General features: G+C 47.4%; 1 protein-coding gene across 4 annotated transcripts in view; it reads right to left on the bottom strand.

Moving 5' to 3' along the window:
* LOC119170295 (pumilio homolog 1) overlaps positions 1 to 14,378 on the bottom strand; it is a 105,710-nt gene that overhangs the window by 70,306 nt on the left and 21,026 nt on the right. For all 4 annotated transcript variants that reach the window (XM_037421425.2, XM_075877222.1, XM_075877225.1 and 1 more), the window contains one exon: positions 680 to 959. In XM_037421425.2, coding sequence (XP_037277322.2) covers positions 680 to 959 — 280 coding nt within the window. The remainder of the gene's footprint in view (positions 1 to 679; positions 960 to 14,378) is intronic.

Genomic DNA, 14,378 nt, shown 5'->3' with positions numbered 1-14,378 from the left:
CTGTTATAACCGGTCTCGCGCAAAAAGCGGTTTCGTTATAAGTGGTCTGCACTGTACGAAATTTTCTCCGCGCCCTGTCAGTTTCGTTGTAGCGGGGTTCGACTGTATCCTGAAAATTTCATTGAGATATCTCAATAAACAAAAAAAAGTTGATATCTGATGGTAGCCTCCCCTCATAAAGGATTCAAAATCTGGGAGATTTTCCGCAATGAGAAAGGGGGGTCACACTGTTTATTTGCCCCCCTTTTAGAGCACCGAAAAAAAAAACGAAGTACACAAAAAACAGTCTGGCAATATATATACACAGTGTTGAAATATACCTTCACGACGAATTTTTGGGATATAACAAACTTATTTTTGTGTAACATGCAACTTTGCTACAATGAGGTTTGAGTATACTCAAAAACATTGCCACTTCAAGAGGGGAACATGAGACACAAGAAATGATTGCACTTACGCGGATAAATGGCAAATAAACTGTATAGGATTATCCCATGCGTGAACACCAAACATACGATATCTTTACCATTTGCATCATCCCTGTGCAGTCTCTCTTCCTGCTCCACCACTAGGTCTAGCAATGACTGTGAAGAATGGTGCCCCAACAATCACGAGAGTCTTGTGCCAAATACCTAATCTGAGCCTTCCCTCAACATCCCACTCAGCAGCGTGTACTAACCCGTGACGATGCCCAGAGGATGGGGTGGTGCTCCATAAGGATCCTGGTTCAGCAGGTATGGTGTGGAAGGGGGTGCAAAGGGTGAAGGAGTGGGTGCCGTGGGAGGTGGTACGCCAAGTGCGCCTCCTTGCTGTTGCCCCTGGCCCAAGGAGTACTGGGCACCTGGTACCAACGCCATGGGGCCTCCGTGTTGACCTCTCTGAGCATGTTGCTGGTGCTGTTGGTGCTGCTGGTGTTGCGTCTGGTGCTGCTGCTGTTGCTGATGGTGTTGCTGATACAACTGCAAAGAAGCACATCAACTCGCATAAACCTCCCTACACTACCAATTCTACATTTACAATTGTAGAGAAGATGCAGATTATGAAAGATGAACTCAATTTTGAGAACACTGTATATAAGGGCTGCAAGTGTAATCAACTAGCTCTCCTTTAATCATGAATGCCCAAGTCACCAAAGAAGTACCATATTTACTCAATTCTACCGCGTCCTCAATTGTAATGCGCACCCGAATAACACGCCAAAAAAAAAGTAAGAGATCGATTGTAACACGCACCCATTTTTCGCGACAAAAGAGAAAAAAAAAAAATTATTAGGAGTCAACCTTCGCACATTGAGAACAAGTATTAGGGTTTCAATGCACTGGATCGTAAGATAAAACACGAGTCAAAAAGCCGGCCCTGGAGCTGAAACTGTGACCACTACGGCGGCGTAACGAGTATCGTAAGAGGTCAGTCCTCATCGCTGTCGGACAACTCCTTATCGCTGTGAACAGCCCAAAGCATCTATCCTCAGTACCGTCCATGGCATTCGAGATGCGACATTTCTTGAATGCCTAGATGACCATGGCTGATGGTATTGCACACCACGCGTCCTTCACCCATGCAGCGAAGTCTTGCAGAGAGGCACGCTTCATCCTGTTGCCTTGTGTGAAATCATGGCCATTGATCCGCCAGTTGGTGTAAGCGCCCGAATCTTGTCCTTCACGGGCTTGTTCAGGCCGACATATAGCGGTTGAAGTAGTGACGTGATGCCGCCAGGTATGACTACAAGGTTGCAAGCAGTGAGCTTGTCCTTGATCTGCTGCTCACGATGGCACCTGAACGCACCGAGCACGAGCATTTTCCGTTTAAGGGGGGACGCTGTACTTGAGAAGAAATGCCAGATATTTTCATGCATTTATTTTTGAAATATCCTAAAATTATTTACCTATTGTTTGCCAGTATGATGACACACGAAATTTGTATTGCAGAGCTACTATTGGCACGTGCCTGTGTACTAATAAGAGTGCTTTTTTGATTTGATAATTTTAGCAACGTGTGTTGGACCTTGCATTTCAGTGTTGCAGACACACCCACTTTATACTCCAATTTCCGCTTAAAATAAAATTTTTGAAGATCACAATCAAAAATTCACACCTACCATTGTATAAACTAAAGATTCAGCTACATGCCACTACAAAAATGACAGTCCTAGCTGCTCTGGAGGCAGAGATATCTTTTAGAAAAATTTGTAATTGCAGCAAAATTTGAATCTTGAGAAATCATGCAAAAACACAAGTCCATTTCGGGCAAACAGTAGCACAACAAGTCCATTTTGGGCAAACAGTAGCATGGAAAAGTTGTTTATTTACAATGATTTGCAAATTCAGCTTTCTTAGTAGGTACCAGGCATGTAGTTTTGTTTTGCATCACCGAAATGACGTTTTTTCAATGCATACTGCATGTTTTCCGCAGAGGCACACTTGCGAGCTGATGCGGTCGCCGTGGGCTCGTATGCCGACTAGGCCGCTTATCAGTTCGGTGACGCGCCTATGTGCAACAAATGTGCGCATGTTATCAGCGATCTGTCGTATGATAAAACGATGTTTTTCGGCTTGTCCAGATTGAGTTGTTAATGTCGCAGACCAAACTAGCGCACTCGCTCATCAATTTCAAGGCTGCAAGAGCAGCGAGATGTTAGTTTCTTTTTCATGTAAGAGTGCCACATTTTCGAGTGGAGGCCGCGGCGCAATTTGTTCGTTGCGGATGCGTCGTTACAAGCACTCTACCTGTTCCCAGTAGCCTCCATTGCGAGGGCGGCGAGCACGTTCACCGGGAACAGATCGATTTTGTGCCACAAATTGATTTTGTGCCAGAAATAATGACGCGAGAAGCTAGAAACTTCTCAGACAAGTGCAAAAACAGTTGCAGATTCCGAAAAGGTCAACTTCAAAAAGTCGATTTTTTCGGCGATAGCAGTGGCGGTACGGCCAAAGCATGATTTGCCTATGCTTTCAGTTTTCTTCACCCCAGACACAAAGCTGTATCTGAACTAGGCGTGTGCTCCTTGAGGAATTGGGCAAGAACGTGGCCACTATCGGCTGCTGTGTGGGATGACTCGGTAGTCTTCTCCGGCGGTTGCTCCATGCATGGCTGACTCTGGCTAATGCTACCTCTATATTTTATATTGCTGCCGCTGTACTGCCGACCTCTGTTTCACTTCGTTTTTCATTAACTGATGGCACAGTCAAGAGTTTTAAGTTTATGCTTACAATCTCATGACATCCTTTCTGCCTGAGTGGTGTCCTGACAACACGGCCGGTCACGCTCATGGCACCATGAGAAAGTGTTACGCAGACCTTGTCCCAAAAGTGAAGTAAACCAATGAATATAACCACCTTTCTCTCATACAAATAGCTTTCGTAAAATAGGTGCACAACCCCCCGCATCTATGTAGCAGCCTGTGATTGTCTCTTTCGCGTGCACCATCATTATATGAATGCCTAGTTGAAATGGGTTTGGCGTCTAAATGAACTTTGAAGTGATCACATTTCTGACTTAGAGAAAGCCAGAAAACAAACAGGAGAAGCAGCAAAAGACAGAGGTGCATAAAGACACTTTAAAAATCTGCATGGTCAGTCTAGACCCAAAAAATGAACTCGCAGCTATCAAAACCCATTTTCTCATATTTGATCTTTTTTGCTGGCAGCCACCGACTGTTTATTCGGATGCTGAAAATTCTGACATTCCTGTTAATTCGGACACCTCCACGGCAACACCACTCATCTATAGCAGTGACGTAATGTAAACCCCCAAGTGAAAATTCGGGTGCCCTATGGTGCGCTGTTCAATTTATCGAAGTCTGGCTGGTAGCTTCAGTGCGAGGTCAAACAACATGACCAGCTGTACTCGCAGCTATCAAAACCCATTTTCTCATATTTGATCTTTTTTTGCTGGCAGCCACCGACTGTTTATTCGGATGCTGAAAATTCTGACATTTATGTTAAGGGGGGACGCGGGTCTTAGAAAAGTAAAAAATGGCCAAAAAATCGATTTTGAGAAAGACGCATTTTTCGAATCTTTGAACCTATAAGCACCTCTCCTCAAATTATTAACGCTAAATTCGATAAAAAAATAGGTTAAAATCTATTTTGAAACCATCACGGGAGTCGCAAAACAGAAAATTTGTTCGAACTTCCCGCGCGCGCCGCCAGCGAAGCAGCCGGCGGATCGGCGCCATCTTGGGCTTGTTTTGAAGCTGGTTCCTTTGTGCGCGTTTTGCGGGCTCTCAAAATGGCGTAGCTCCAACAGAACGACTGCCCTCCCCCGTTTTGCGAAGCCGTCTGCCGGACCACTCATTGGCTAGAGCGCGCGCGCGCCGGCGAGCCCCCCCGTCTCGCGCTTACCATTGGCTGGCGCGGCGGCGCGGCCACTGTTGCTCGCTCTTTTTTTTGTTTGTTTGGTTTTGCTCCGTCGGCCCCTGCTCTCGTGCGTGTTATCTCGTCTGCTACCCGCTCGTGTACCGACGTATACGTCTTTCTGCATTTCGCCGGCATGGCTTGGGAAGCTCGCCTGAAGAAGAACACTCGTCAAGCTTTCGGCAGGAAACGAAAGCGAGCGTGGAATGCGCGGCAGAAGGGAGCGGCCTGCGCGCTGCCGAGAGCGCCGGAGATGGCCGAGGCAGCGCATTCTGACGACAACGGGCTGTCGGAAATGCCTGTTATTGCGGAGGCAGCACATTCAGACGACGACTCGCTGGCGCAAGTGCCTGTTATTGCCGAGGCAGCACATTCAGACGACGATTCGCTGGCGCAAATGCCTGCCGAAGCGGTGCACTCTATTCGGCCCAGCTGCAGCACTTCGTCGGATCATCACGTCAGCGGATCGTCATCCGGCACTAATGGAATCATTCATGGTGCAGTGATGGGATCACCCAGAATCCTAGTGAGAGCTTACACGCTACAATTTGGCAACAAGTCCCCAAGACCACCCATGCCTCACTGCGCAGCGTAGAAAGAGCAGTGGCTGAAGCCATCAGCCACTTTAATCAGGGGGCCACGAAGAGCAATGAAGCAATTGCTGAGAAGCTAGGCTACAGTGCAGGAAATCTCTTCATGCGTCGTAGCCTTGAAAAGGATAAAACCAGGCTTCACAAATCGCGGAGGGAGCACCTGCAGAGCAGTTCAACAAAGGCAACACTTGCAAAGCGACATAAGCCTGCAAGAGAAACTGCATACAACCCTGGCATGCTGTAGAATTGTAAGGATGTCTGGGACAAAAATGTGTGTTTTACTTGAAATAGTGTCTTATGTATAAAAGGGCGATGTTTTTATATATAACATGTGTCTTCCTTTGGTTTTCAGTGCACTAGAACAGCCACAAAGTTGTAGACTGGGTTCCTTATACTGATTCAACGGCCAGTACACAGTTTTTAAATGAGCTGTGGCAAATATTTTGGGAAGCTGCATTGTCACATTTGGTACAGCCATACTCACATAATGTAGAGCTATACAACGGTGCCATTTTTATTGCTCCAGCTTCACTTTAGCAAAAGTTACAGTTATTAGAAACTTTAAGGGGGGAGGCTACCTTCGAAGGGCAACTTTTTTGTTTGTTGAGATATCTTAATGAAATTTTCAGGGTACACTAATAGCAAAGCCATTTGAATAACCACAAAGTTTCATGCAGTTATGTTCACTGGTTCCCAAGTTACAGCCATTTATCAGGGTAGTCCACATGGGTCCCTTAGTCAGGGTCGGGAGAATTTGAAAAATGTGCTAGCACTGTGAAATTCACTATGATGATTCCTGGATAGGTGCTTTAGGGCAAGACAGAGCCCTTTTTTTAAATTTCCTTGCCAAAAAATGTTAGCAGAGCACTGAATTTAGTGTTCACAATTTGGCTCTCATCAATGAAGTTTTAGTTAATTATTGCAAATTACAGACACAATAAATTGAAAAAGCGGGCTTGTCTTGCCCTGGGCAATTTATTAAGGTGCATAATAAAAAAACCTGATAGAAATCAGACCAGCAGTTCCAGAGAGATCACCTGACTAAGCAGCCTCACTGGCCAAAAAAGTCATTCTGAGAAAATTGACTTCGAAAGTTTCAAACATTTATTATGGTCTAAAATGACCCTGCAGAGTAGCTAGATGTGTCCTTAGGCTCTCTTTTTCTTTGCCGCTTTTCCTGCTTCTCATTCATCCGTTTCAGAGCCTTTCTCAGACGCAGAGAGTCTTTCTCCGCAGCTCGTTGAATGGTTAGGTGGCCAGGTGTGAGTCCCACTGATGACGACAACTCTTGGGTGGCCCTGTAGCAGCCGGCATTATACCGCAAAACTGCGTCATGCAGTGCTGTCTCGACAGCAATCAATGATGCATGTTGCTCCTTGGGCATCAAGGACCATAGGACAGAATGAAATGACTCCGATGCATTTTGCGTCTTTGCTCCCAGGCAGCGTTGCAGTAGAGAAGCCTGCGAAAGGCGCTGGTAGACTGGCAGCAGCGCTTCTGCAACGTAGCCCGGAAGATTGTGTTTGTGCTTTGGAGGTGGCACGCCATTCCCCTTGCAGGCATTATGACGGCACCACGAGTCTGCACCTTCCGGGCACAAGTCATGGTGAGGATCCTCGTCAGTTGAGGTGACGTGATAATATGACGCCATCACTGCACGCTGCATTGCAGCCACATTGTTTGAATTGTTCCGCAGTGCCCAGCCATAATAGTCTGTGAGTTTATCAATAAGGGCTTTTGTCAATCTGCCCTTCCCTCCCAGAGCCTGTTCGCTTTTCTGCACAAGATTACGTAGGGCTGTGCCCATCCTCTTCCGGACATGGTTCAAGCATTCTTCTTTCACAATAGGGACTAGCCCATAAACATTGTCTTGTTGAAGGGCAGAGAATGTGGCGCTGTCCCCATCAGATACAATGGTTGTATACCGGAGGTTATGCTTGGACAGTGAACGTGAGAACAGAGTTACAGCTGCTTCAACCTCCATCCTCCCAGACTTGGCATCAGTGTTTTTTTGGCACACATGGTGCTTCAACCAGCTTGCATAGCCCTCGTCTTTAGGCTTCGGTCCTACCTGGCAGCCGAGACATTGATTCGATAAAACTACAGCATCCAAGATGAGGCCTGTGTGATACTCGATGATTGCACCAACTCCAATGTGAGATGTATGTCCGCGCTTATGCCACGTGCCATCATAGTTCACTGTAATGTCCTCGCAGAAAGATGGGTCCATCTCCTTGTACATCTTTTTCACAGCAGAAGCCGATTCTTCATAGAATTTATCCAGGGTCTGTTGCTGTGGTTCTCTGAATTGCTTCAGGTGCCTCTGGAAAGTTCTGTGGTGCAGGCCACGGTGGGAAACATTCATAGTTGCCCAAAAGTCGTTGAGGGCTGTCTGTCCCTTCCATATTTGTTTCATGGCCGTAATGGCTCTTATATTCACGTCGAAGGCCCTTGACTCGTTCTGACGAGCAGAGCTCCACGAACTTGAAACTATTCCACAATGTGGACATACCAGCTCAAGCTTCGTGGCAAGTCCAAGCTGGGTGCCTCCTTGAACTTTCATCCCGGTCGCGAGGCAGCGCGGGCACGGGGTCTTGGACAGCATGTCGCTAAGGGCATCCCCTTGCACGAGGAAATATCTCTCGCCTTCGGTCGTAGCGGTGGCAGCTTCGGGTTCAGGCATCATCGCTTGAAACTTCCTCTCGGTCGCTGGCATAGCGCCAAGCTTTCGTTGCACAGCAGCACGTTCTCTCTCCGCCGTCGCCAACTCCTCGCACGTCCGAAAACGTGTTTGGAAGTGCACAGTCGACGACGCGGTCTCACTGTTCGGGGCCGGAATCAATGCGGTTGGCGAGCGCGACACACCAGGCGCACTTGAGCACGAAACACCAGCCTCACTCGTCTCGACGGCTCCTTGTGCCAATGGTGTAGAAGTCTCGTCGCTAGAAGCGTCGACGCAATCGTCTTGAAAAGATGAAGCGGAAGCATCGGTGCAACTGTCGCCGCGCGTGGGCGTGCAGGTGAGCTTCGCCATGCATACGAGCTTCAGCTGACGTTTTCTTGAACCGAACGCGTGCCGAGTCTTGAACTTCGAAATGCCCATCGTGACCGTCAGCGCAACAATCCGCGTCCCGTGAACACGGCGGAAGATCGTCTCGTGAGGACGGTAGTGATCGTCTCGTGAAGACGGTAGAAGATCGTCTCGTGAAGACGGTAGATGATCGTCTCGTGAAGACGGTGAAAGATAGAGGAGCATGTGTGACGACCGATCGGAATGATGGCAAACGGGGCACACAAAGAACGCAGGCATTGCAAGCGCCGGTGCAGACGACGAGCCGGCGCATGCCGGAGAAGCAGCTACGTCATCGCGCGCAGCAGCCAATAGGAGCTGCGCGTTCCCCCATTCCCTCGAGAGGCGCGCGCTTTGTCCAATCGCGGCTTCGCATCCAGGCAGCGGGACATTCGAAAGCTTCCGCGAGCCCCCCAATCGTGAGCGACTCCCGCCTCGGAGCGTCACTGCCACTGCCGCGGGTGGCGAAAAAAAAAAAAAAAGCGCAAGAATTCACGAGCAAAACAACATCAAGATGGCGGCGATCGGGAAATGGCGAGCGCGCGAAGTTGGGGCATTTTTGGCACTCGCTCGCCGCTTGCCGGCTGCCGCGGCATGTTATAAAATTTATTTGACGTACTTTCGCGATGAATTAGACATTGATATTTACAGTAGAGGCAGTTTATGAGTCATACTGCCCGAGTATGTGGTTTTCAAAAAATTGACTTTTTCGCAATTTTTCGGTTTTCAAAGGGCGCGTCCCCCCTTAAATGAGTTTTTCTCAGTTCGATGTTTTTGTGCACCACACTAAACCTTAGGGGTTTTTCTTATATGTTACTGTTGATGGAGAATGACAAACATGGTTATCATTTTATTTGTAGTAACATTACCTATGGGGTGATGCTATTTTGATTACTCTAGAAGCATACTGTTAATTACAATTATGGATAGTAATGAGCGAAAATTGAACAGAATATCCATTGTAAGTGCTGGTCTGTTTTCTTATCTATATAATGCCTAAAAATTAATAATAGCATCACCCCATACAGAAAGCCCTCAGCATTGGGGCTATGCATTTATTTTTTGGATCTGGCTTGATTAAGTTGCCAAAAAGCCCCCAATGAAGTGCATAATTAATTAAATTACGGATGTTAATATCTTTTTATCCACTGAAGCTATTTCAGAAACAATTACACATTTGAAATCAGCATGAAAAACTGTCCAAGATGGTGAGGTTTGGTCAAGATTGAGCCAATAACAGAAAAAAAAAGGGGAGATGCGCGTCGAAAAATAGCGTTTTTCGCGGCATTTTTCAGTTTTAAGATTTTACCTGTAAAATTATCTTTGTATATTCAGCTACAACTCCGCAAAAGATCAAGGCAAAATTCGAACGAGAATTTAGTAAAAATTCTATTTTATTCAGCCACGGTGGCTCGAGAAAGTGCTAGTTTCGTCGCAAATCAGCAACTTTCGATCGTCTCCATCTCGAGAATGCGGCGTCTCCCGCCATTGCTGTTTGCTTGGAGAGGTTGAGAAAGCCTTCGTTTAGCCTACAGCACCTCCCTCAGTTTCGCATTTTGGCCCAAAATAATAAAAAAAGGCACGTTTTGACGCCTGTTCAAGCGTTTCTACTGGACATTTAAATCACGTGGTGCTCTAGCGAGGCCGCCATTGGCCTACACGAAGACGTTGCTGCGGCGAAGCTCCAAAGCCTGCATCCGTCCTCGACTGTGTACGGCGACTCGATCGAACTCTGTGGCCCTTTTCCTGCGTTTTTTCAGTTATTTCGTAATGAACGAACCGAAAAAGCGCGATTTCCGAGCTCGGAAGGCTCGGGCGAAGATCCCGTACCGAGTGCGGCGTCGCAAACCTCTACGGAAAGTGACAGCGGGAAGCAGCTGCCCGACGCCTCCGGCTAGCCCTAACCAGCACAACGACATCTCGGACGAAATCGACGCCGCGCTGAACTTTGTGAGCGCTTCGGAGGTGAAGATTAGACTCTTCGAGAACGATAGAGCAGCAAGCGATCGGAACTCTGCGAGTGCTGTGATATGCGATATCAGTGCACTTACGGTGCTGATAAGTGGAGCTGCTTGCCCTGCGTGCCACACTTGTACCCTCGCGGTACGTGAACCGGTCGAAAAACGGAAGGGTCTCTCGGCGTTTCTTGAGTTGCATTGTGCGAACAGTGAGTGCCCTGAATCGGTACTTTCTTCTGTGCACACCTCGAGCCGTGTTGTGCCTGGTGAGCTTGCGAACGGTGCTAGCGGAAGCCGGGAATATCGGAGTGGGAGCTCCCGCGACAGCTTCGCCGTGAACGTCAAGGCAGTGGTAGCTGCGCGCGCGATTGGCATCGGGCACGAACAGCTTTCACGTTTTTGCGCCATTCTTGGCTTGCCGACGCCGTTACATCACAAGAACTTTATTGCGATCGGCAAGAAAGTTCATGCTGCGGCCATGAAAGCCGTGGAGGAAAACATGGAGAAAGCGAAAGTTCACACGAAAGAGATGGTCGGCAGCAGTGATGTTGGGCAAACGTATGCTGAGGGGCAAACGTATGGGCCAAGGGAGTTCTGAACAGCTGTGCTGTGTTTGAGACATATTGCTCTATATTTGCAAGAAATTTCATGTGCTTTCGTCATGTTTTTGAAAAATACAGATGTTTGAAACTTTCAAAAGCATTTTTCTCCATTTGTACTTTTCAGCATTTTTTACGTTTTGTGCACCACATTTCAGGTACTTCAAATGGTCAGATCTGGATGAAATTTTGCACACAGCCTCTTCAAAGTGTGTAGAATGTCGATATCTATATGCATTTTAAATATCTCTTGTACATTTTTTGAAAACAATTAAAATGTTGACTCACAGCACACAAAGTATGTACTTTTGGTATTCCTGATTTTTTTTAGAAATATAGAAATTATTTGAATAAATTTTAAGTAGTATCTAACATACTATTTTACCTAACCAGCAAAATGAGCTATTGCAGACTTCTCTAAACAAAAATTTATTATGAAAAAAGATGTGCACAAAACGCCCTATATTTTTCTCTTGAGAGGTGTCTCGCACAAAAACTAATAAAGCTACATAAGAAGCATATATTTGGAATCAGCGTTACAAACTCAGTCTATGACCAAAGTTTCACAACTTTAGGTATAATATTAAAGAAAAATTGTTTTCGAGGAGCATCTCCCCTTAAGGGGGGAGGCTACCCTGGAGACCGAACTTTTTTATTTTTTAAGATATCTGGATGAAACTTTCAGGGGTTGTCCACTACAATAAAACTAGCACTACTGCTAAGTTTCACGAAGCTGTGTTTCTTAGTTCCAGAGTTATTGAGGTTTAACTGGGTGCTTCACATGGGTGCCTGAGGAAGAGTCGTGAGAAATCCCAGGACAAAGTAGAAAGCTGAAATTCATTGTGGTCATTCCTTGATAGCTATCCCAGGGCGCTACAAAGCCGTTTTTTTAACCCCCCCCAAATTTTCACGCAACTTTGAATTTGATCTAACCAGTAATGACCAGATTCATCAAAAATTAATTGTTTATTATAAATTAACAGCACCAATTTTCAAAAAAAAAGGAGCTTGTCACACCCTTGCAAGGTCATTCAGGAACAGAATAAAAAAAACGGCACACAAATCTGATGAACGGTTTTCGAGTTCTTGCTTTCCTCAGCACCACAACTAGCAAAAAAATCCGTTCTGAGAAAACAGGCCGAGAAAGTTCAAAACACGTGTTTTCTTCAAAAAGCTCCAGCACAGTAGCTAGAAGTGTCCTGGCGCACTTTTTTCTTTTTTTGCCTGGCCTCCATCTTCTCTTGGTGTCTTTTAGAATTCTTTTTTAGTCGTAAAGCGTCTTTTTCACGAGCTCGCTGGATGGCCAGATGACCTGGTTGAAGTCCAATGGAGTCCGATATCACTTGGGTTGCTTTGCAGCAGCCGGCATTGTAGCGCAGCACTGCTTCATGCAGTGCTGTTTCTACCGCGATAAAGGATGAGTGTTGTTCCTTCGGCGTCAGAGACCAAAGAATGGAGTGGAATGATTCTGATGCATTTTGCGTCTTCGCTCCCAGGCAGCGCTGAAGAAGCGACTTTTGTGACAGTCTTTCGTAGATGGGCAGCATAGCTGCAGCGACATAGTCCGGTAGGCTGTGGCTCTATGGCGGCACCACGATTGAGCCCCCTCTGGGCAAAGTTCATGGTGAGGGTCCTGGTCAGTCGATGTGACGTGGTGATGTGTTGCCATCACTGCACGCTGCATGGCTGTTAGGTCAGTTGAATTGTTTCTCAGGGCCCAACCATAATATCCTGTCAGCTTTTCAATGAGGGCTTTAGTCAGCTTCCCCTTCCCACTCAGTGGCTTATCACTTTTCTGCACAACGTTTCGAAGAGCACTTCCAATCCTTTTCTGAACATGGTTCAGACATTCTTCTTTTACAATTGGCACTAGCCCGTACACATTCTCTTCTGTGAGGGCAGCGAAGGTACGGCTGTCTTTGTCGGACACAAGAGTGGTGTACCGCAGGCCATGCTTGGATACAGACCGCCCAAAGAGAGTCAAGCCTGCCTCCACTTCCATGCTTCCTGATTTTGCGTCTGTTTTTCTGGCAAATGTGGTGCTTCTGCCAGCTTTCGTATGCTGCATCTCCAGGTTTGGGCCCTGTTTGGCATCCAAGGCAGTGGTTTGAAAGAACTACAGCATCCAAGATGAGACCTGTAAAGTCAATTACCGATCCCACTCCGATGTGTGATGTGTGACCCCGCTTATGCCATGTGCCATCGTACACTACGGTGATGTCCTTGCAGAAGCTGGGGTCCATTTCTTTATATGTTTTGATCACTGCTGTGGCAGAATCAGCATAAAACTTCTCCAAAGCGGTGGCCTCTGGCTTCCTGAACGTCTCTTTCAAGTGCTTTTGAAACGTCTTGTGGTGAAGACCTCTGTAAGAGACGTTCATGGCAGCCCAAAAGTCATTAAGAGCTGTTTGCCCCTTGCCTATTTGCTTTATAGCCATTATGGCGCGGACATTTATATCGAAGGCCTGCGTGTCCTTTTTGCGGGGTGATGTCCATAATTTATCGACGGTGCCACAAGAGGCGCACACGACTTCAAGTTTTGTTGCAAGTCCAAGCTTGGTGCTCTCTCGGACAGTCATAGCACCTTTCAAACATTCTTTGCACACTGTGCGGCTGAGCACGACGTTAAAGATGTTCATTTGAACGAGCGAAAAATGTTCGCCCTCACTTGTCACTGCAGGTGCAAGAGCCGGCTGCATCAGTTGAAATTTCTTCTGCGTCACCGGCGTAGACTCGAGTTCAGCGCGAACGGCGTCACGACGTTTCGCATTTGCATCGATTTCTTCCTTCGTTAGGAAACGCGTCCGCAGATAAAGCGACGGTCCACTCACGCTCGATGGCGGCACCGATTCAGACGAAGTGCTGGGTCCGGCGATATCAGAAGCACTCGGTGTCACGCTCGATGGAACCGATTCAGACGAAGTGCTGGGTCCGGCGATATCAGAAGCACTCGGTGTCACACTGGATGGCATCGATTCGGAGCACGTGTCGAGCCCGGCGATCTCGGAAACACTCGGTGCATTTGCGGCTCCAGCCACACTCGATGTGTCGGATTCTCGACTGGCGACAGCCGACAACACAGTTCCGTCGCTGCAAGCGTCTACGCAGTCGGCACCCGCAGCAGAATAGCGGAATTTCGATGATTGTACAAGCCGCATAGCGCGCCTCCGCGCACCGGACTTCCGCACTGACTTCGGCTTCGTTGCCAGCATCGCCCGCAACAACAAAGACGAAAAGCACAGAACTAGTGCAAAAAAAAAAAAAAAAAAAACGAGAGGAAATGATCGAAAAGATAGCACAAGGCGAAGAGCGGCTCGTAAGCAGACGTCTGTCGAGGCGGACGGAGCAGAGAGCAACAACGAAGCGAGCGCGCTGGACGCGCCATCGAGAGGAGCGACCGCCCCCGCTGCTGCAAAGCAGCCAATGGCGGGCACGCTTTCTCCCGCGAGATATGAATGCGCTGCTCTAGCCAATCAGCGCTCCGCATCGCATCGCGGGAAAACGCCAATAGCGTCTCAACTGTGCTGCCGACGCCATTTTGCAAGGCGGCGAACGAGAGAGAAAGAATTCACGGTCAAAACAACACCAAGATGGCGCGGGACGACCGCATGGTCCGGGAATGGCGCGCGCGCGAAGTTTGGTTTGATTTCGGGATTTGCGCCTGTTTTGGACGCCGCGGCGGCCTCGAAAATAGTATTTTTTTTTTTTGCACTTTGCGGTTGAATTAGGTGCTGATAATTACAGAATAGGTAGTTTATGAGACATACAACCCAAAAATGTGGTTTTTCAAAAACCGACTTTTT

This window comes from Rhipicephalus microplus, chromosome 2 (assembly GCF_043290135.1).
Source record: "Rhipicephalus microplus isolate Deutch F79 chromosome 2, USDA_Rmic, whole genome shotgun sequence".
Lineage (NCBI taxonomy): Eukaryota > Metazoa > Arthropoda > Arachnida > Ixodida > Ixodidae > Rhipicephalus > Rhipicephalus microplus.
The sequence above is the reverse complement of the archived record's forward strand: the minus strand, read 5'-3'. Positions and strand labels throughout refer to the sequence as shown.